This window comes from Hyaena hyaena, unplaced genomic scaffold, assembly GCF_003009895.1.
Source record: "Hyaena hyaena isolate Hyena2069 unplaced genomic scaffold, ASM300989v1 scaffold_127, whole genome shotgun sequence".
Lineage (NCBI taxonomy): Eukaryota > Metazoa > Chordata > Mammalia > Carnivora > Hyaenidae > Hyaena > Hyaena hyaena.
The window spans coordinates 2,764,527-2,784,519 of record NW_024080758.1 but is presented as its reverse complement, the minus strand read 5'-3'; the positions used below and the strand labels follow the sequence as shown (position 1 = coordinate 2,784,519).

Genomic DNA, 19,993 nt, shown 5'->3' with positions numbered 1-19,993 from the left:
CAAGAGAGTGATCCTTTCCAAACAGACATGAGGTCCATTCGCGCCTTGGCTCAGAAGCAACCCAGTGGCTTCGTGTCTCATTTAAAATAAAATTCACACGTGGCTCTAGATCCATACAAGATCTAGCTGCCTCTCTGATCTCGTATCTTACCCTCTCTTCTTCTCCCTTGCTCTGCTTTCCCTGTGCCAGCTTTTTTTCTATACCTGTTATTCTGTACCTAAGAATATTCACACCTCAGGGCTTTTGCACTTGCTCTTTCTCCTGAGATGAGCCTTCACCGCCCCACTGTGCACATGTTCATTTCCACAGCTTCTTAGGTCTCTGCTTAAATGTCCTCTTACCCTGCAGAGCTGTCCTGAGCGCTTTTTCCTCTGTCCCTTAGCCTTATTTCTTCCTTAGCTTTTATCCACGTGTGACAGTTTTCTACCCTTGAATTTTTATCTGTTTCCCCCATTGGATTTAGACGTCATGAAGGCAGGAACTTTGTTTAATTCCTTCACTGCCCATCCGCAGCACCTCCCTGAGGCAGCCGTGTGTGGCCAGGGCCTAGATTTTCCGTTTCTAAGTCAAGTGCTCTTCTCATGATTCTGTGTGACTGTCCATAGGATTTTAGGTCCCTTGAGCACAGCGATTACATCTTTTATTCCTTTTGCCCCACTGCCCCCTCCTACTCAGCGAGGCGTCCCGTGTGCCTGGTAAATGCCGTGGCTCCACCGAAGGACTTTCTGAGCTCCTTGTGGCCTGTCAGCTCGATCACAGCCGCTCTCGGGTGTGCTTCCGTCTTTGTGGGAGACAGGCTGCTGCTACTCATCAGATGCACAGTATCTGGAAACTGCAGGCGTTTGAGGGGGGAAAAATCCAGTGTGGTAGGAGTCTGGTTCTCAGTAAATAGATTATGTGTATTCTGAAATTTGAGCCTTTCATGTAATTGTGTAACTTTGGGGGAGAGGATTAGACTGAAATTAATAGGCCTGGTGCTGGTATAAGCCTGAGTGTTTTCTGCAGATTGTTGATATTTCTGCACTTACCCACCTGACGTTCTTATGGAAAGTGTGTCCCAGATACATTTCTTTTTGCAAATGAGAGAGCATCCAGGTGTGGCTTGGATCTTTCCAAAGCAGCTACTAAAAGTATTAAAACTCTTGCATTTTATTCTGAAAATTTCTGTTCTCTTGCCAGCAACATTTGAGAGAGAGAGAGAGAGACAGAGTGTAAGCAGGGCAGGGGCAGAGAGAGAGGGATCCACAGAATCTGAAGCAGCTCGACACAGGGCTCGAAGCCACAAACTGTGAGATCATGACCTGAGCCGAAGCTGGATGTTCAACCCACTGAGCCACCCAGGTGCCCTGCCTACATGTTTCTTAGGTGACTCTGGTAATCCTGATGGTCTTCTCCTTGTTTTTACAGGTGATCTGTAACTCCTTCACCATCTGTAATGCGGAGATGCAGGAAGTTGGCGTTGGTCTATACCCGAGGTATGGTGAATGAGATCTTCTTTACTGGGAGGAACGGCCGTAATTCCCACCAGCCCCCCAGCCCTGTGGAAGGTGCTAGAAAGGCTATTGCTGCAGCTGGTTTAAGAGCAATGCTTGAAACCTAATGATAAATGATAAGAAAATGGAGAATGTTAAGTTTATAGGAAAGAATTTTATAAACCATCTTATATGCGGTGGTATCACCAAAGAGGCAGAGCTCAGACCTAAATTCTTACTCTCAGGAACCCAGGAGGTTGGGGATTGTGGGTGCTGGTGAATGACAGGCCAGGATTGATTCTTCCCCGTCCCTGCCTGGACCTTATTCCGCAGCCTCCTGGGCAGAAGCACACGATTTTATTCTGCAAGCGCAGTCCCACTTTACTTCTGTTTGTTTTCATGCTCTGAAGGTCCAGGTACAAACACAGACCTTCTTATAACTAATTATAAACCTGAGAAGTCAGCTTCTCTTCTTATTTCTCACAAGCCTTAAAAATCACAAGTCTGTTGGTGCAAGTTGTCCGAAAACACTGGCACGAATATTTCGGAGCACAGGCTCTGGGTTGACACCGCCTCATTTCAGATCGGCTCCCACGTGCTAGATGTGTGCCATTTACTTCCCATGTTGCCCTTCTGTAAACGATCCTCAGGAGGTTAGCGTGGTGACTGCATTTGAAAAGCACATGCAAGGGCCTGGAGAGTGCTCCCCACCCAGGAGAGTGCTCCCTGCCAGGAGAGTGCTCCCTACCCGGGAAACTGCTCCCTGCCCAGGAGAGTGCTCCCTGCCCAGGAGAGTGCTCCCCGCCCAGGAGAGTGGCCCCCGCCAGGAGAGTGCTCTCTGCTCAGTAAATACTCACTCACATCTACTCTGAGTATTATCAGACATGCTGCAGCTTAAACCCAATCACCTTCCCGGATGGTCACCGCACTAAGACACTTGGGCCGGCCTGCACTCTCCGGGATCTAGTGAGCAGGATGCTGCCAGTGTTCTGTGTAGGAGGGAAACCTCTCCTCATGGCCCAGTGCAGCTGTGTCCATCCTGCATCCGGTGTCCTACGGGTCCATGTAGACCAGATGCTGTGTGGTGGGGTCCCGGCTGCTATCTAATGAGATGGCCGCCCCCACATTCACCCACAGAAAGGACTCCGAGCACACTTCCCCAAGGAGCCTCCGTGTCGTGTCAGGGGGCGTTTGGCTGTCCGTGACGTGGAGCTGTGACAGCTCTTCCCCCAGAGCACGGCCCCTGGTGCACTGTCAGCCTCCCCTGACCCGCATCCCAGGCTGAAGTGCCTTTGGCTCATTGTATTTGTGAATTCTGTGTGTTGGACTGTGTCTGCTGATTGACGGTACCCCGTTTTTTCTTCCCTGCAGTATGTCTTTGCTCAATCACAGCTGTGACCCCAACTGTTCCATTGTGTTCAACGGGCCCCACCTCTTGCTGCGCGCGGTCCGCGACATCGAGGCGGGGGAGGAGGTAAGTGAGCCACCTTCCCAGCGCCTGGCCTGCGCCCATGTCAGGGACCCTCTCTGCTCTCCGCGCGGCCCTTCCTGTTGTGCCTGAGGGCCAGCTCGTCATCATCCCCTGCCAGGGAGAGGAGCCATAGCTCGTCCACCCAGCCACCCATGTGTCCATCAGTACTTGTGCAGGATGACAGACAGACCGACTTACAAAACGGTGTCTCTGGGTATCAGCAGCTCCTGTTGTACATGTGCGAGACAGAGTGTGAGTGTGCGATGAGAGGACGTGTCCCCTGTGTGTGACGCTCCCCGGCCCCTTGCTCTCTGCCATTGGGCATCCCTCCATGGGCAGGGGGGCAGCCAGCTTTGAATGGACCCCAAGGGCTTACTTACTCCCAAGGCCGCTCCTCACACTTTGAAGGTGACTAATTTTTCCCTTTGTGCTAAGAAAGCAAACAAATTATACACTTTCAAGTTGTCATTGGGCCTATACAGAGCACCTCTGCATGATTGTTCAATCAGGGATGTGACGGGGAAGAGAGGCCAGATGTAGAACCTCCAGCAGTGACTTAGCCTTGACCCTTCGGGTTTGTACCCTGCCGCACCAGCCTCTTGCAGAAGCCCGAGGTTTCATGAGGCAGCCGTAGATGACTTGCTCCTTGACGCTGGACCCGAGCCCACCCAGGGTTGTCACAAGTACCCCCCACCCCCACAAACATGCAGTTACAGGGATCTCCGCTCGTGAGAACCCACCGTCCTTCTGACTTCTAGTGTGCTCAAGTGGATATTTATTGCAAGGAGAGCAGAGTAGCATAAGCTTTTATTGCACTTATGTGGCACTCCCAGTAAACCTGAACTCCAGGCACCAGACTGTACGTAGACAGGGATTTGGCTTTGCTAAGACTCCCTCCAAAGCGGTTTTCACCTGAACGAGCCATCTCTTATGCAGCCTTTTGCTGAATTTCCAGCTCTTCGGGCTGGTGTACTCAATATGCTGGGGTATCTGTCAGCAACATGGAGAATCTCGTGGTTTTTCCCAGGGACACGTGTGACTTCAGGGCGGGCGAGGAAGGGAAGGTCTGTCCGTTTTCAGCAATGTTAGTACTGGAGCAGAAGGCTGGCTGCTGCTGACGGCGCTGCTGCCACTATCATGATGATTTCACTAAATTACAATAAATCGGCCACATGTGAAGTGAACAGAAAAACTGTTAGAAACTCGGAATTCTCAGGAAACACAAAGAGAATATCTCATGTCTTGTTTTCTAGGCTCGGCTGCCAGTTATTTTCCTGAGTGGGTTTTCATTTAGTTGAAAAAGCGTCTTGTGTTTTGGTGCTTATTTCACTTTCTTTCACGTAAATCCCTGGAGCCACAAGCAAATCCCTCCTCTGGCTTCCCCCAGAAGAGCTGTACTCAGATCAGACCATGCAGACTCTGGTATCTTCCTGCCTGGCAGTTACTAGAGTGGCTTCAGAGGGAGGATTCTCCCTGGAAGTCCTTTCTACCATCCTGTTCGTAGATGGGTTTTGTGTAACTGACACGTAATTCACACGTGATTTGATGTAAGTGATAATTTGCTATTTGCATTGTTGCAAAATGATCACAGCTGTACATCTAGTTAACGTCCTCACCACACATAGTCACACAAAAAACAATGGTTTTTTTCTTGTGATAAGAACTTTTAAGATTTATGCTCTTTTAAGATTTATGACTTTCAAATGTGTGTTGCAGGATCGTTAACTATTATAGTCCCTGCGCTGGGCGTCATGTTCTGAGGACTCTTTATAACTGGAACTTTCTACCCTTTGACCCTCTTCACCCCAACTCTGGCAACTGCTGGTCCGATCCCTGTGTCTATGAGCTTGATTTTTTTTTTTTTTTCAGAAAATAAAAATTTCCCCACCTCATTGTGCATATCTGGGTGGCTGACATTTCCCTGCACAGTTTTCCCCCGCCCCCATTTTCCTGTGTTAATGTTATGTACCCTTCCAGGCCCTTTCAAACATCATCTGTCAATAGAGCTTTTCCTGATGTACCAAGTTAAAGGAAGGTCTTTCACTCTGAGATCTCCTTTACAGTGGTTATTAATATTTCTGTGCCATTATTCTGGCCCTTTTGGCGACTTCTCTGTTCACCGAAAGCTTCATGAGGACCAGCCATTGTGTCTTACTTCTCTATCACCTCTATTAGCCAGCACTTGGGGCCTTGCACACAGGAGGCATTCCATAACCCTTTCTTGACTTGACTTCCTGTTACGTTGAGCTTACTGTAAAGACGAGGAGTGTCTCCCACTGTTGAGGGTCTAGATGGATCTGCTGTACATCGTTCACTGAAGGCTGGTGTCCTGAGTCCCTGCCCAGCTAATGCCTGTAGCCACCCACCTCTGAGAACTAACATACATCCTGCACATTTAAAACTGGCAGAGGTGGGCCAGAGAGGGAGAACCAGGAGAAGGGGTATTTTGAGGTTGATTAAGAGAGGCAATTCCTTTTTATTTTGCAAATATTTGCTTTTGTTAGGTTGGGTAAGGATGTAAATTTAAGAATTTTGGTAATTTTGGGGTACCTGGATGGCTCAGTTGACTTTATCTCAGGTCATGATTTCATAATTTGTGGGTTCAAGCCCCACATCAAGCTCTGTGCTGACAGCTCAGAGCCTGGAGCCTGCTTTGGATTCTGTGTCTCCCTCTCTTTGCCCCTCCTTTGCTCGCTCTCTCTCTCTCTCTCTCTCTCTCTCAAAAATGAAAATGTTAAAAAATAAAAGAATTTTGGTAATTTCACAGCATCAACTTTGCATTTGGATTTCTTGCCCACAGGGGTTCCCCAGTTTTATTATGTACTCAGTGGGATATTAGTACCACAACGTAGGCTCCACAAGGAAGACTGCATAGTGCCTGTAATAGGGAAGATCCTTAATCTATGTCTGTTGAGTGAATGGTCGAGCCTTGCTAAAGACAAAACCAGAAGCACGATAGACTCTCAGAGCCATTTTGGAACAACCACTAGTCTTCTGGTGTATCCCACGGCCTCCACACAGAACGTAACATGAAAGCCAGGTGTTGCCAGTTTGAGGTCAGATGAGGAGGGTGGGGAATGTGCACAGGCTCCACAGTAACAACGGTCATCATGGAAATGTCTTACCCTTTGTGTCTCCTCACCTACAGCCACCCTTTCCACCACTTTTGGACCATTTCTCTTTGAACCAGCACCACTTATAACACTTTGCTCCTTAAGGGTTTTCACTGTACGGCTGAGTTGTTGGGTCGGTTTGCTTTGGTTTGATTTTGCTTTTGGGTTTGTGCCTCCTCATCCAGCGCCCCCTACAGAGATGTTTGAGGTTTAAGGTGTGGCTCCCGCGCTGGAGTCCTTGATGGCTGCTGCTTCGGGGTTTTGTTAAGCCACGAAATATATGTATCAGCCAACAGTCTCCAAAAACACGGATCAGGGGAGAAAGCTGGATGGTTCAGGGCACCTGTGTCAGAATTCCCGGTGGAAGAGGCTGTAGCTGGTACGAATGATGCCACCAGCCGCCGGCATTTTCAGGACAAATGTGATCTGCATAAACTGAGTGTATCGGTATCTGTAATAGTAGTTTTGATCTAACGTGTTGTGGGGGTCAGGCATCTTCGCTTAGGTGCTAAGTCACCTGACAGATTCACTGTGTACTTAATTGGGTGTCATGTACTGGGGTGGGCGCTGGGGAATACAAAGATGAGTAAGACCTGTCCAGGCCTTCAGGGGCTCAAGGTATAATCAAGGAAGGGGACGCGGGACAGAAAATAGTTAACAATAACAATGTGAAGAGGACACTAGTATAAATGTACACAGGGCTCTATAGACATTCACATCGCGGGCACCCAGGCGGGGGGTAAGGGGCAGGAGTGGGGAGCGGTTAAGGAAGGCTTCCACAGAACAAACTGAGGGTTGCTGGATGGGAGGTGGGGGGCAGGTTAAATGGGGGATGGGCACTGAGGAGGGCTCTTGTTGGGATGAGCACTGGGTGTCATCTGTAAGAGATGAATCACTGGGTTCTATGCCTGAAGCCAAGACCACACTGTATGTTAACTGACTTGAATTTAAATAATAAATCAAAATAAATGGGGGGAGGGAAGAAGAGGATGAAATGAGCCTGTCACTTGAAGGGTCTTAACTGACAGTACTTGTTGCTAATGAAAAAACTCAAGCTTTCAGTTAAAAACTGGTATTTTCGAAGACTTATATCTACCACCACTAGCATGACAGCCCCTCAGATCTTGAAAGACTTCCTGTGACATTGGTGGTGATGTCAATGATGGGATATTTTCACACTGGATGATTGAAGTGTGTCAATATTTGGAAGATCACCATAGTTCAGTGGACCATCGCATGATGTTGCCAGATCACACTCAAATAAAAGATCCGTGCCAAGTCAGACCAACAGATTTGAACACAACTGAGTTCAAGAAGTTTATCTACGTGATTTCAGCTTCCACATTTCTACTAATCTTTAAGAAATGACTTCTTGCAAAATGTTGGTGTAATACCATAGAAGAATATCCGTAAAAATTATCTGTGAAGCCTATTAAAATACTCCTACTTTTTCCAGTTAAGGAAAAAAAGAAGGCTTCCAGATAAGTAACTCTAGACTCTCGAAGGATCCCTAGAGTTCAGGTTAGCTGAGACAGGGAAGGTGTCCTAGACAAATACACAGAGGGAAGACATAGAATAGTGAGTTCAAGGGGCAGGAAGCATTCTTCTCAATAGACCTAAGACTTCAAATGTGACCAGCAGATGAGGGAATAAGCAGGGACCAGACCTTATCAGAGGGACCCATGGGGGCCTCATTAAGGAACTCACTCCATCTGAAGGTTCCATCCCATTGTCTGGCCCATAGAAGCACTCAGCAGATATTTGTGAAGGGGCTGCAGATGGGCAGCAATGGGTGGATGGTCACCACTGAAGCAGAGGAATGGCGTGATCAGACCTTGCACGTGTAAGCAAGTGTGGGAGCACAAGGGTCAGCTGGGTGAGGTACTCCAGGCACAAGGTGACAGTGCTGTCCTAAAGTCGGGAGGCATTCAGGTGGTGGCTCATGATGGGGGTGTCTGAAGAATACAGTGTCGGAAGCTAAAATTGGCAGGATTTTATCATGACTGAGGACAAGGGTGTGATAGTGAGAAGACAGAATAACACTCAGGTTTCATTTAAAAAGTAATGACAGGGGAGCCTGGGTGGCTCAGTTGGTTAAGCGTCCAACTTTGGCTTAGGTCACGATCCCACATCAAAGCTGACAGCTCGGAACCTGGAGCCTGCTTCAGATTCTGTGTCTCCCTCTCTCTCTGTCCCTCCCCTGCTCTCTCACTCTCTCTCTTTCTCTCAAAAATAAACATGTTAAAATGTTAAAAAAAAAAAAAGTGAAATTTGCCATCTTTTGGTTCAGAGCCCATATTAGTGGAAAGAATTTATAATGTGACAGTGTCATTCCAGAAATGAAAGCAAAGCCTCATTTTAATTTGATCTTTTTACCCACTCTCTTGTATATAATGCAAAGATGGGCTTCATGGAAAAGGGGTTTGTCTTGCCTTGAAATTTTCAAGTAAGCAATATCCAGCAAATTCTTTCATGACATTACTCTAATGTTGGGAATGATATACTGCATTTCCCATAAAAACTGCTCTCAAATGGCAAAGTAATGGTCAGTGGCATTAATATTTTAATGCTATTTTGTTCTGTGCAAAATTAAGGCATCCACTGATCAATGGCAAATTTCACAAATACGTTCCTGCTAAATGAGCCCAACATTTAGCGAACAGATTCTTCATGGAATGTGGTGAATCAGTGAGTGTTCAATAAAGGTTTTTTATCTTTGGCTGATAAAGTGGTTTAACTGTGATTACCAGTTAGTAGTCTGTGTTTTTCCCCCAAAATAGGAATAAAAACGTTTTACCATTGAGACATTCGGTTTTCACACGGTCTATCTTGTGACCTTTGGCAGCACAGAGGCGGGGGACGGGGCAGTCTTCACTGGAAGAGGTGTATTTGAGGCAAGCTGGCAGGGTGAGAATGCTCTGGAAAGGCTCCTGTGTAGGCAAGGCACTGGCTAGCCGGGGCAGGGAGGCACCGTGCCCGCTGGCACCGAGCGCCTTGTTTCAGGGCCCTAGCAGCGTGCGTGACTGAAGGCTGGAGGGTGTCCGGAGAGAGAGTCTGGCTGGAAGGGCAGACCGAACATCAGTTGGGAAGCCCTTGTGTGCCTTACCCACAGGCACCGAGAAGCCATCACAAGTCTTCATGCAGGGAGGTGATCAGATGCGAGTTTTGGGAAGCAGCGTAGTTTGGAAGATGCAGGTAGCAGGGAGGCCCATCGGGAAGCCCGTGCACTGTCCAGGCCGTGGTAGCGGCTGCAGGCAGATACAGCGTAGTGAGTGAGGCTGTCAGAGTCTGTTTATTGGGGTTAAATGAAGTAACTAGTCTCCTGTGGCCCATTCGCTGCCTGGTGCGATCACTCCTGAGTTTTGACCCTTACAGTTAAGTCTTGGGTGAGTCAGGCTTATTTCTCTGGCCGTGGATTCGTTGGCTTTGCACTGGGCACATCGTCCTCACCCAGGAACTACTGCCAGTTGATCCGATCTGATGGCGGGGACTGATGACTGAGCACCATTGGGGCAGATGGAAAATTTGAGCCCCAGGGTTAACCCAAGAAGAGGGCACAGAGTTCAGTTCATTTTACTGTCGCCTCGTTTAAGAAAGCCGGGGCCCTTGGAGCCTGGTAAGACAAAATGGACGCATATACTGCCCCAGACTTACTACAGGCGGTTTCAAAAGTGTGCGCAGAAATGGGTTCCTTGGAATTTGGAACTCGGTGTTGTCTGTAAACAGGAGCTCACCTGATAGGGTGGCCCGTGGCATCTGCCAGGCAGCCCTGGGTGTACATCACAAAGCGAGAGAACTGATCCAGGGAACGGACAGTGGCCGTGGTCCCAGCTGAAGGAGCCTGGTGATCACAGACCACTGCTTAGTGTGGGCCTACGTGCTTTAGGGTTGATGCTGGCACAGCCCCCCAGGAAGCAAACCTCCCCTTTGGCCACGGAAGCATGAGAAGAGGCTGCGTTGTACAGAGTTTCAGGCTTGAGTCCACGGATGTGGGTGCAGATCCCAGATGGACCCCAGACCGTTGTTATGTCCGCAGCCTCATGCTGCCTTTCCCTGGGAGTGCCGAGCACGTAGTGGGAGCTCGGTAACACCATCATCTGCATTTCTCAAGGCCACACACGGCTGTTTGTGTGCCATGGAGCAGCATGGTATAGTGGCCTAATATGGGAAGGCTCCAGAGATAGAGCCAGCCAGCCAGACCAGGCCCTGGGGATGGCCACGTGGGTGGGCAGCTCTGGCTGGCCGCGGAGGCCCACCAAAGTTAGGTTTTCTGTCAAAGGATGGCCTTCTCTGCCCTGCGTGCTTTCCAGAACATAAGGTCAGGCTTGGGAGACACCAGATGCTTTCTACTGAGTCTAAGAAGAAGCACATGGGATTTTTGGGCTCTAGGGAGCGTTAGTCACCTCCTTCAGCGGACAGTCCTGCCTTTGTCTCCTCCTGCGGTGTCTCCACCCCCGCCCACCTCACCTGCCCCACGATCTACCTTCCACATGTGAGAACAAATCGAGAAGTATCTTACACAGCCAGTTACAAGCTGACGGACGATACCAGAAAGGAAAAACTAGAAAAGAGTGAGGGAATGAGGAACCCTGGGTGGGGCCGGACTCAGGTTGTTATTTTAAGCAAGGGAGGGTCCCGGTTAGACCTCAGGGAGGGAAGCCTGTAGTGGGTTCTGGGGACAGCTCAGAGGACACAGCCAGTGTCGGGCTGGCACGTGGGGGTGTGTGTGGACAGGAGGCTGGCCGGGGGAGGAGCTCAGACAGGGAGCCGGGCCAGTGGTGGTAGTTGTTACAAGTCCTTATCCAGTGCAGACAACTCTTTTTGTAAAACTTACTGACAAATTTGCTAGAAAAATGAAATGTTAAAAACATAGGAAATAGAAGTGTAATGTTTTATTATTAGAGTCACAGAGAGTTGCTCTTACCAGGTTCCCGTAGACGTTTCTAAACGGGAGCTTGTGTTCCTTTCCTGCCTGCGGCACGGAAGCACGCACGGAGCGGTGCTGGGGAGCCCTTGTCAGGGCTCGGCTGTGAGCAGGAGGGGAGCCGTTGGAGGGTGGTGAGCATAGGGAAGGGCCTGTCTGTCCTTCATGTGAAGAGAATCACCCAGAACCATGGCTGGAAGAGGGTAGAGTGCAGGGGGTGCGGGGGGGGGGGGCGCAGGGAGACTTGTGTTTTATGGGCAAGAGAAGGGGGCAGCTCAGACCCGGACAGTCACATTGGAAAAGGTAGAAAGTGGTTGATTCTGGATATATGTTTAAGGTGGAGCCCACAGAATTTCCTGGTGGGTCGGGTGAGGGCGGGAAAGGGAGAGAGAAGTCAAGGGTGACTTTGGGTTTCTGCTGGGAGGACACACAAAAGATACATTCCTGTCAGCAGGGACTGAGGTCCTGTCAGAGGGGACCGGGGTGGTGTCAGTGGGGACCGAGCTGTTGTCAGTGGGGACCAGGGGGGACCGGGGTGGTGTCAATGGGGACCGAGGTGTTAGCGGGGATCAGGATCCTGTCAGGGGGGACCAGAATCCTGTCAGGGGGGACCCGGGTCCTGTCAGGGGGGACTGGAGTCCTGTCGGGGGGGACCGGGGTGCTGTCGGGGGGGACCGGGGTCCTGTCAGCGGGGACTGGGATCCTGTCAGGGGGGACCGGGGTGCTGTCAGGGGGACCAGCACCCTGTCACAGGAGACCGGGGTCCTGTCAGCGGGGACCGGGGTACTGTCAGGGGGGACCGGGTCCTGTCAGCGGAGACTGGGGTGCTGTCGGCGGGGACCGGGGTCCTGTCGGCGGGGACCAGGGTCCTGTCGGGGGAGACTGGGACGGCTCCAGCCTGGCCGGAAGAGGCCAGGGGCTCAGGAGTTCCATTTTGTTTACATTGAATTGACTTTGTGTAGATGTGATCAGGTGAGGCATGTGTGAACTTGATGTTACATAAAGAGCTGTGACTAGAAGGGGAGCCTCGGGCTCCAGAGAAACCTCATCCTTGAGGGCGAGATCACTGTGTTGGAAAGCGCCCAAGGAAGTCAGTTTGAGCACCTCCCTCCAAGATCCCGTTCTGACATAATTCTCCCTCCTTGGAAGTGATTCCTTTTTTTCCCCTCCCTGGTCACAAGTAAGAGAAGAGTCTCCTACCTTCAGAGACACCAAATTTGGTTGGCCTTTCATCCCACGGTGCAGCTGCAGGGCTGGTCAGGAGTGAAGAGCGTCTGGGTGGCCAGTCCGCCCCTCCCTCGGGGTCAGGGGGGATCCGCCTTCTCTGATTGCTGGTTGTGATGGATTTTACCGCCCGACCTTAGCTCCACCAAACAACAGCTCGGAGGGGCAGAGAGGAGGGAAGATCTGCAACACTCAGCCACTTGCTGTGCTGAAGGCCGGAGGCAGCCTAATGTGAAACGTCAGGATCTTGCCTCCCTGGGTCCTTGTTCCCAGTTGACCTTTTTAGTTTCTTTCTGAGAACAACCAACTAACGATCCCTCAGGGCTGAAAGATTACCTGCGTTGGGTGGAGAACTAACCTCCTGCTAGTCACATCAGCGTCAACTGGTATCTTCTATGTGAGCTACTAACTTGACCTCTTCCTCCCTCCAATTGAAAGATCGCTGCGTTTTTGGATTATAAACCTATCTCTTGCCTTGTTCCTTCAGGAATTTTTAATTTCTTTGGTTTCATTTTTAAGAAGGAACCTATAATTTCTACAACACTAAATAAAATGGTACTACCTTCAAAAAAAATTGGTGAATAAAAAGTGAGGTGTAAAAGTGCATTGAGGTCATGAGTCCAGCCAGTTCTTTATATTAAACATAAAATATGCATGCGCTCACCACACAACAGACACTGGACGGTATTGCATTAAAATTTTGCACATGATTATTTGCATAGAGAGACTGTTAGTAGTGTCTTTTCTCTTGCACTTTTTGGTGTGTAATAAAAATGCATTGCTGAGGGGCGCCTGGGTGGCTCAGTTGGTTGAGTGTCCAACTTCGGCTCAGGTCATGATCTCGCAGTTCGCGGGTTCGAGCCCCGCGTCAGGCTCTGTGGTGACAGCTCAGAGCCTGGAGCCTGATTTGGATTCTGTGTCTCCCTCTCTCTCTGCCCTTCCCCAGCTCATACTGTTTGTCTGTCTCTGTCTCTTTCTTTCTCAAGAATAAGTAAATATTAAAAAAAAATTTTTTTAAACGTGTTGCTTAAATAATCAGCAGTAACAATAACCATTTGTTAAAGAAAATGAGCATCACAGCCACGTGACCCTCTTCTCTCCCCTCCCCCCCCACCCACCCCCCAGCTCACCATCTGCTACCTGGACATGCTGATGACCAGCGAGGAGCGCCGGAAGCAGCTAAGGGACCAGTACTGCTTTGAATGTGACTGCATCCGATGCCAGACCCAAGACAAGGTAGGTGGTCTGGAGCATCTCCCGGGAAATACCCCTGTGATCTTTCAGAGAACTCTGCTTTTATTTTGTGAATCCAGGACTCAGTGCAGAGGGGGAACCTAAAGAGATGCGTTGTGCTGCGTGTATTTTATCCCCCATGAAGCGGTAAGAGAGGTTCACTCTCTGGTAAGGACCTACTGAGCTCAGGCTCTAGAGGGCATGGAGGCATCAAACGTGTCATTAGGTCATAGGCCGGAGCGCCATTAGAGCACACGAGAGGGTTAGGTCACCTTACGACCGGTAGCAGCCACTGCTCGGTAATCAACGTACCACGTTGTATCTAGTTTTTTATTTCCTCAAGTGTGTTCTGTAAGGCTTTTTGCTGTAGCACCTTATCAGACAGAGATCACTTCTGCAGCAGCTTTCCTCTCTGAGAAAGGAAGGAGGCCAGAGTAAGTGCCAGAAACATAGTGAATGAACTTTTCTCCTGTTTCTCATGCACTTCCCTCACATCAGACCTATCTGCTTTCGTTTCCACACAGTCGAGTTACCCGATTAAATCTGACTCTGGTAGAATGTTCTGCATCTGTTGGAATTCTTTTGTAATCCTGATGTCGTTTAACCCAATAATCGTCAATTAGGAGCTGGCACTCAGAGCGTTCAGAGATCTGCCTGTGGGAAGGGACGAAGCAGAAGGTGGCAGAACCGAGTCTCGAAGCCACGTTGTTCGACTAAACCTAGTTTTCCTTCCGCTGTACCGCGGCCACGTGTGGTTCCTGGTGGCAGGCTGGGTGCAGAGAGGTCCCTGAGCTCCTTCTAATGATGCAGGAGTCCGTGAACACGATTCGTTTTTCATTAAAAATAACTTTTAGAAACAAATGAGCCACATGGGAAAGGTTAGAACAAGATTCATTGCCCTGCAGTGTTAGCCTTCTGCCACAGCCCAGAGCGCTGGAGTTCGAGGGGGTCCCGGGGGGTGCCTCCCCAGACCGGACCCTAACCTGCAACGGCCCGAAGCAGCCTCCCCTCCCGCCAGCGCTCTGGGATGGGAAGTCTTGGACTTAGTATCTTCTCCATACCATCTGCCTTGTAGACCCCGCAAACAATTTCTTGAATAAGTACTTGTTTTTTATTAAAAGTGGGGTCATGGTCACTTCTGGGTTTTTGTTCCAGTTGAAACCTGGCTAGAATAGTATATTGGGGAAAGGTTGAGCTTCAGAGAGCAGGTAACCCAACTAACCGGACTGGCTTTGGTAGGTGTGGCATGGTTGTTTCTGGAATTCTGGAGAAATAGCCTAAGACGGGGGTGGGGTGCTCATAGCCCTCATCGCAGACCCAGAATCCTTCCGTTCTCCTCCTCAGCCACCCCTACATGTGCCTACTGTCCTCATGGGGGGACTGGTACCCTCGACGCTGAGTCAGTATCTCCAGCCTCTGGACACAGAAAAAAAGGCGGAGAAACAAAGGGAAAGTCACCTGGGGGTTTCCGCCTGCATTTTATTGTTCAGGACGGTGTCGTATGGTCACCTTTAGCCGTAAAAGAGGTGAGGGAACCACATTTTAGGTTTTCAACCTTCAGCCTAGAGGAGACAAGGGAGAGGAAGATTGGAATGGCTTTCAGGTGGCTGACTTAGTGTCCACTGTATTCATTGAGACCATTTTCTTCTCACTTTTGAGCCAAAAGTGTGTTTAGTATTGTGTTAGGGATCTCCGGAGAAGGCACACCGACGGGGGGTGTGTGAAAAGGAGCTGGGGGGTGGGGGTGGACATTTATGAGAAGGATTTGGTGCATGTGACTGTGGAGGCTGACAGGCCCCACGACCTGCAGTCGGTACGTGGCAGACCAGGAGAGCTAACGGCGAAGCTCCAGGCCTCAGGCTCCAGTAAGAGCCAGACTCCCATTTGAGTCCAACGGCAGGGAAAGAGAGTGTCCCAGCTCAAAGGCAGTTGAGCAGCAAGAGTTCCCTACTACTTACAGTAGGGTTAGCTTTTGTTCTAGGCAGGCCTTCAACTGATTGGGTAAGACCCACCCACCATAACAGCTAATACACTGGGGGAAAGCAGTCTACTGGTTCAAGTGTTCAACCCGTCCCACAGCAGCCTCACACACACACCCAGAGTAACGCTTAATGAAATATCTGGCACCCTGTAGCCCAGTCAAATTGACACGCAACATTTACTGTCACAAATACTGTGCTAGAGAGAGGGCAGATGGTAAAATGGAAAACGTACTTGCTCGTTCTTCTGGATTCTATTCCATTCTGTCTCTGACACACTGGGTGGCCTTGGGCAAGTCATTCAATCTCTCTGATTTATTCCATCCTCTGTAGTCAAATCTCAGTATAGTAGTCCTCTGACTCCTATCTCATTTCCCGAATGAGCACTGTGTGGAGCATCTTTTCATATACGTGTCAACCATCAGTGTCTCCTCACACATCAGTATCTCCTGTCAGCATGGCTGGAATCAAAAAGGCAAGAAATAACAAGTGCTGATGAGGTTGTAGAAAAGGGAACCCTCGTGCACTGCTGGTGGGAATGTAAACGGTGCAGCCACTGTGGAAAACAGTATGGAGGTTCCTCAAAAGAATAAAAATAAGGGGCACCTGGGTGGCTCACTTGGTTAAGTGTCCAACTCTTGATTATAGCTCAGGTCATGATCCTGGGGTCGTGAGATCAAGCCCCACGTCAGGCTCTGTGCTGGGCAGAAGCCTGCTTGGGGTTCTCTCTCTCTGCCCCTCTCCCTCTCACACATGCCAGTGTGTGTGTGCTCTCTCTCTCGCTGTCTCTCTTTCTCACTGTCTCTCTTTCTCTCTAAATAAATAAATAAATAACCTTACAAAATAGAACAACCACATGATCCAGCAACTCCACTTCTGGGTATTTAAAGGAAATGAAAACACTAACTTGAAAAGTTACTTGCACCCTCGTTTGCAGCATCATTTACAATAGCCAAGACATGGAAATGACCTTGAGTGTCCACTGACAGATGAATGGATAAAGAAAGTATGGTGTGTGCGTGTGCCTGTGTGTGTGTGTATAGTAGAATATTATTTAGCCATTGAAAACAAGGGAATCTTGCCATTTGCAATAACATGGATGGACCTTGGCGGCGTGATGCTAATGGGAATAAGTCAGAGAAAGGCAAACATGATATGTAACACAAGAGAATTAAACTGGATGGTCGCAAAGCCCCTGCTCTGTTATCTCTGTTTTGCTGAAATATTTCCCAGTAGAAATAGATGAGAATATAAACTTGATTTCAATTAGCTCATCAGCTATATTTCTGGTTTCTATTTATCTGAGAATTTTGTTCTGTTTAGTAATATAAACGTCCCTCCTGAAATCTCTGAATTGGTGATTTGCTTTGAAAAAATAAGACACAGGTAATCCAGCTTAGTGCATTCCCCAAAGATTATACATTCAAAACTGCTTCGGTCAAAATTCAATTTACTTCAGTTCCTAGATTCAGAGTGTTCAGGATTATTTTTCTGCTTTTCTTGGAACCTAAGAAATTCGTCTCAACAGGTTTCCGTGCCGAGCGGTACTTATTACGGTGCCACATCTGCGCGTTGCTGGCCTCACACAGTTTCATGTTTCAGGAAGCAGGAGGCCTTTAATAGTGGGTGTGATTTGCGTGTTGGAGTTTGCTGTCACTTATAATCAGCAGCAGCTCAATTTCTGGAAGGAATAAAACGTACCTTGAGAGAGGTATTGGAATGACTCGGCCTCTCCTGTGGCTTGCCCAGATCAGAATGCTCGGCAATGAAAGCGGAATAGACCAAGTGGGGTGGGTTGTTCCCGGGGTCTTGTGGGTGGCATGTAGCTTGCTTCCTGGGATGTCCCGGGCTCTGTTGCGACAAAGCTATATTCACTGGCCATGTCACCCTTTCCTTCCTAACGCCTGTTATGGCTGATCCTTCTTCTAAAACACAGTGTCTGTCACTATACTCACAACGTGGGTGCATCACTCCTCCATGATAGAAATAGCCCCTAACTGGTCACATGGCCTCAGTGTCCTTGTTCACCTAGGCTGCGCCTTGTGACACAACCAGTTTTCTGAGCAACTGCTGTTTCCATGTCATTGCTTTGCTCAGATTTTTTAAAAGCATTTACCATCATCTTTAACGTTCAGGATAAATGTGAGACTCAGCTCGGCATTTGGTGTCCTACGACGTGATGATCCAACGTCCAACCTTCTTTTTCCCCTTCCTTTCTCTTTCCCTAACTCGTTCTGTCTGATCGCATCCTTTCACCACTCAGAAGCCTGCAACGTGGCTTTCAGGCACGCACCCACACACATCTATTTATATATAAACATAAATATTCAAATATGGGTAGATGTGTATGTAGGCTCTAACGGCTGTAAGTCTTCTACTGATTTGTGAAATAAGAGTGACAGGAAATAAGAGGAAAGCAAGTCAGTGCCCAAAGGGCATTCCATATGATCCTATAAAGTGATTGGAAATAAATCACAGATTAAATTTCCTAGCAGCCAAAGCTGAATGACTAATTTCAGAATTCACAGTAGCTGTGGGGTTGGGCACACACATGTTGCTCAGCCAAAGCACTTTTTTCTGGCGCTGAAGCCAGAGCCACTCCAGAGGGTCCCACAAGATTCAGTGGTCAACATCCTATCAGAGTTCCATGATTATTTAAAGAGTGGATTTTTATATTCTTCAGTGCGGCTGATAGGCATCATTTCAAATTGTCACGTAATACAAGAAGTAACAAGAAGGATTAAAACTCACACACTCTTGTTTCCCGTCTCTCTGATGGTTTGTTTCATCCCAAGAATAAAGTTTAGACTACACGAAGGAAAGCAAGGATTGCGTATCCTTAGATGATCCTTCTTTAATGGTATTTCTTGCAGTCTTTTTGGCTCATCATTGTGCTTGTTATTAAAGTGATTCGTGCATATAGTTTGAAAAGGCACAGTACTAGTACCTGGTTCAGAACACCAGTACGCTTTCCCTCTCATGTTCCCGCCACGTCCGACTCCCGAGATAGCCCCTTTTGGCTTCTGGGATTTAGTCCATGTTTCTAAATTAAAGCTCCATTAAATCACCTCCCAGATGTTGTTTGCTGTTCAGTTCGTTTAATGACTGTTTTTTTTTTATTCTTAGGATTTCATATTTGCTTTTCTCCCCCCATATCTCCCAGTTTATGTTTTATTTCTCTTTCTGCTTTCATACTTTCCTATTCACTTCTACTGAGTACTACTCCGTTACTTATTTGAGCATCTTAATCACACCCAAAGAGTCGTGGTCAGTGAGTGCCAGGCCTATGTACTGGAATGAAGTCATGTTCAGGTTGTTGATTTTTGTCAGTTATCATCCTTAGCTTTGCATTTCACTAAGTGGCTTGGAATTTTATAATGCAGGCTTGTGTTTGAGGGAAAGTATTTTGGTTTTGTTCCTTTCTCTCCTTCTGTGCTCAGCTTCTCTGTCTTCCAGCCTTGAACTTGCTCATTCCCTCTGCCTGCTAACCTTGCACTTGCCTACCCCAGACGAGGGGGTCTGTAATCACCACAGTGATACTGAGGCTACCGCAGATCTGGTTACTTAGGTGATGGGTGACAGAAAGACTGGCTGTGTCTTCTGACCTTCCCAGGCCCAGAGCTTCGTGACCACATTTAGCTTAAGAGAACAGGTCACCAGCCCTGTGTCTTCAACCTCGTCCCCTGGCTCTAAGCCTTAAAGCTGACTCTACTCACCTTTCTTTTTCTTTCTTTCTTCCTTTTTTTAATGTTTTATTTATTTTGAGAAAGAGTGCATGCAAGCAGGAGAAGAGCAGAGAAAGAGGGAGAGAGAATCCCAGGCAGGCTCCATGGTGCTGTAAGCACAGAGCCTGATGCAGGGTTTGAACTCACCATCTGTGAGACCATGACCTCAGCCAAAATCAAGAGTCAGACTCTTAACCAGCTGAGCCACCCAGGTGCCCCTCTACTCACCCTTCTTACGGGAAGCATTTCTGTTCCCTTTTTGCCAGCGGTAGCCTGCCTTCCAGACCCGAGGCCCTCGCTCCAGCTTGGTGTATTCCTTTGTGTTTCTGTTTTCCTTTGGGTCCAGGAAGATGTTTATCTTGTTTTTGAATTAGTAAAGCTATTTTTGGTTTTTCTTTTTTTACTTACTATTACTAGGATTTGGGCTAGAGGGGAGCACGCCAAACTCTGACCTGACAGCATCTCCACTGGACGTCTACAGTTTGCTTTTCAAGTACATAGGTACGAATTCAGGTCTTTGGAGGCAAAGAAAACGTGAGGATACACAATGATCTAATTCTCCTGAGGGTTTCCAAGCATGTGTGCACCTTGTACCCAACCCCAGCCTGTCTATGCAGGAGGGATCTAGATCTTTTATCACAGCACCCTCTGAGGAGAGACACGTGAGCAGAGCCAGGCTGAAAAATGTATCCCCTCTGAAAACAGTTTAATAAGTGGCTCCATGCAGGGGAGAAGCCCCAATAAGCTTCTCATCCCTCAGTGCTACAGTGCTAAGCTCAAATCCTCTCATTTTCTTCTGCCGACACAAAGCACTGTGAATTTTTGTCCTTGGTAAATATTTCAGCCCCCCC

General features: G+C 48.5%; 1 protein-coding gene and 1 long non-coding RNA gene across 4 annotated transcripts in view; one reads left to right on the top strand and one right to left on the bottom strand.

Annotated features, from left to right (window-relative positions):
* The window catches only part of SMYD3 (SET and MYND domain containing 3), a 695,636-nt gene that overhangs the window by 540,072 nt on the left and 135,571 nt on the right, over positions 1–19,993 (top strand). For all 3 annotated transcript variants that reach the window (XM_039237506.1, XM_039237507.1, XM_039237508.1), the window contains 3 exons: positions 1,409–1,476; positions 2,845–2,947; positions 13,331–13,441. In XM_039237506.1, coding sequence (XP_039093437.1) covers positions 1,409–1,476; positions 2,845–2,947; positions 13,331–13,441 — 282 coding nt within the window. The remainder of the gene's footprint in view (positions 1–1,408; positions 1,477–2,844; positions 2,948–13,330; positions 13,442–19,993) is intronic.
* Positions 15,620–19,993, bottom strand: part of LOC120235283 — a 16,235-nt gene continuing 11,861 nt past the window's right edge. The window contains exon 3 of the long non-coding RNA XR_005529361.1: positions 15,620–15,878. This is a non-coding gene — a long non-coding RNA (uncharacterized LOC120235283). The remainder of the gene's footprint in view (positions 15,879–19,993) is intronic.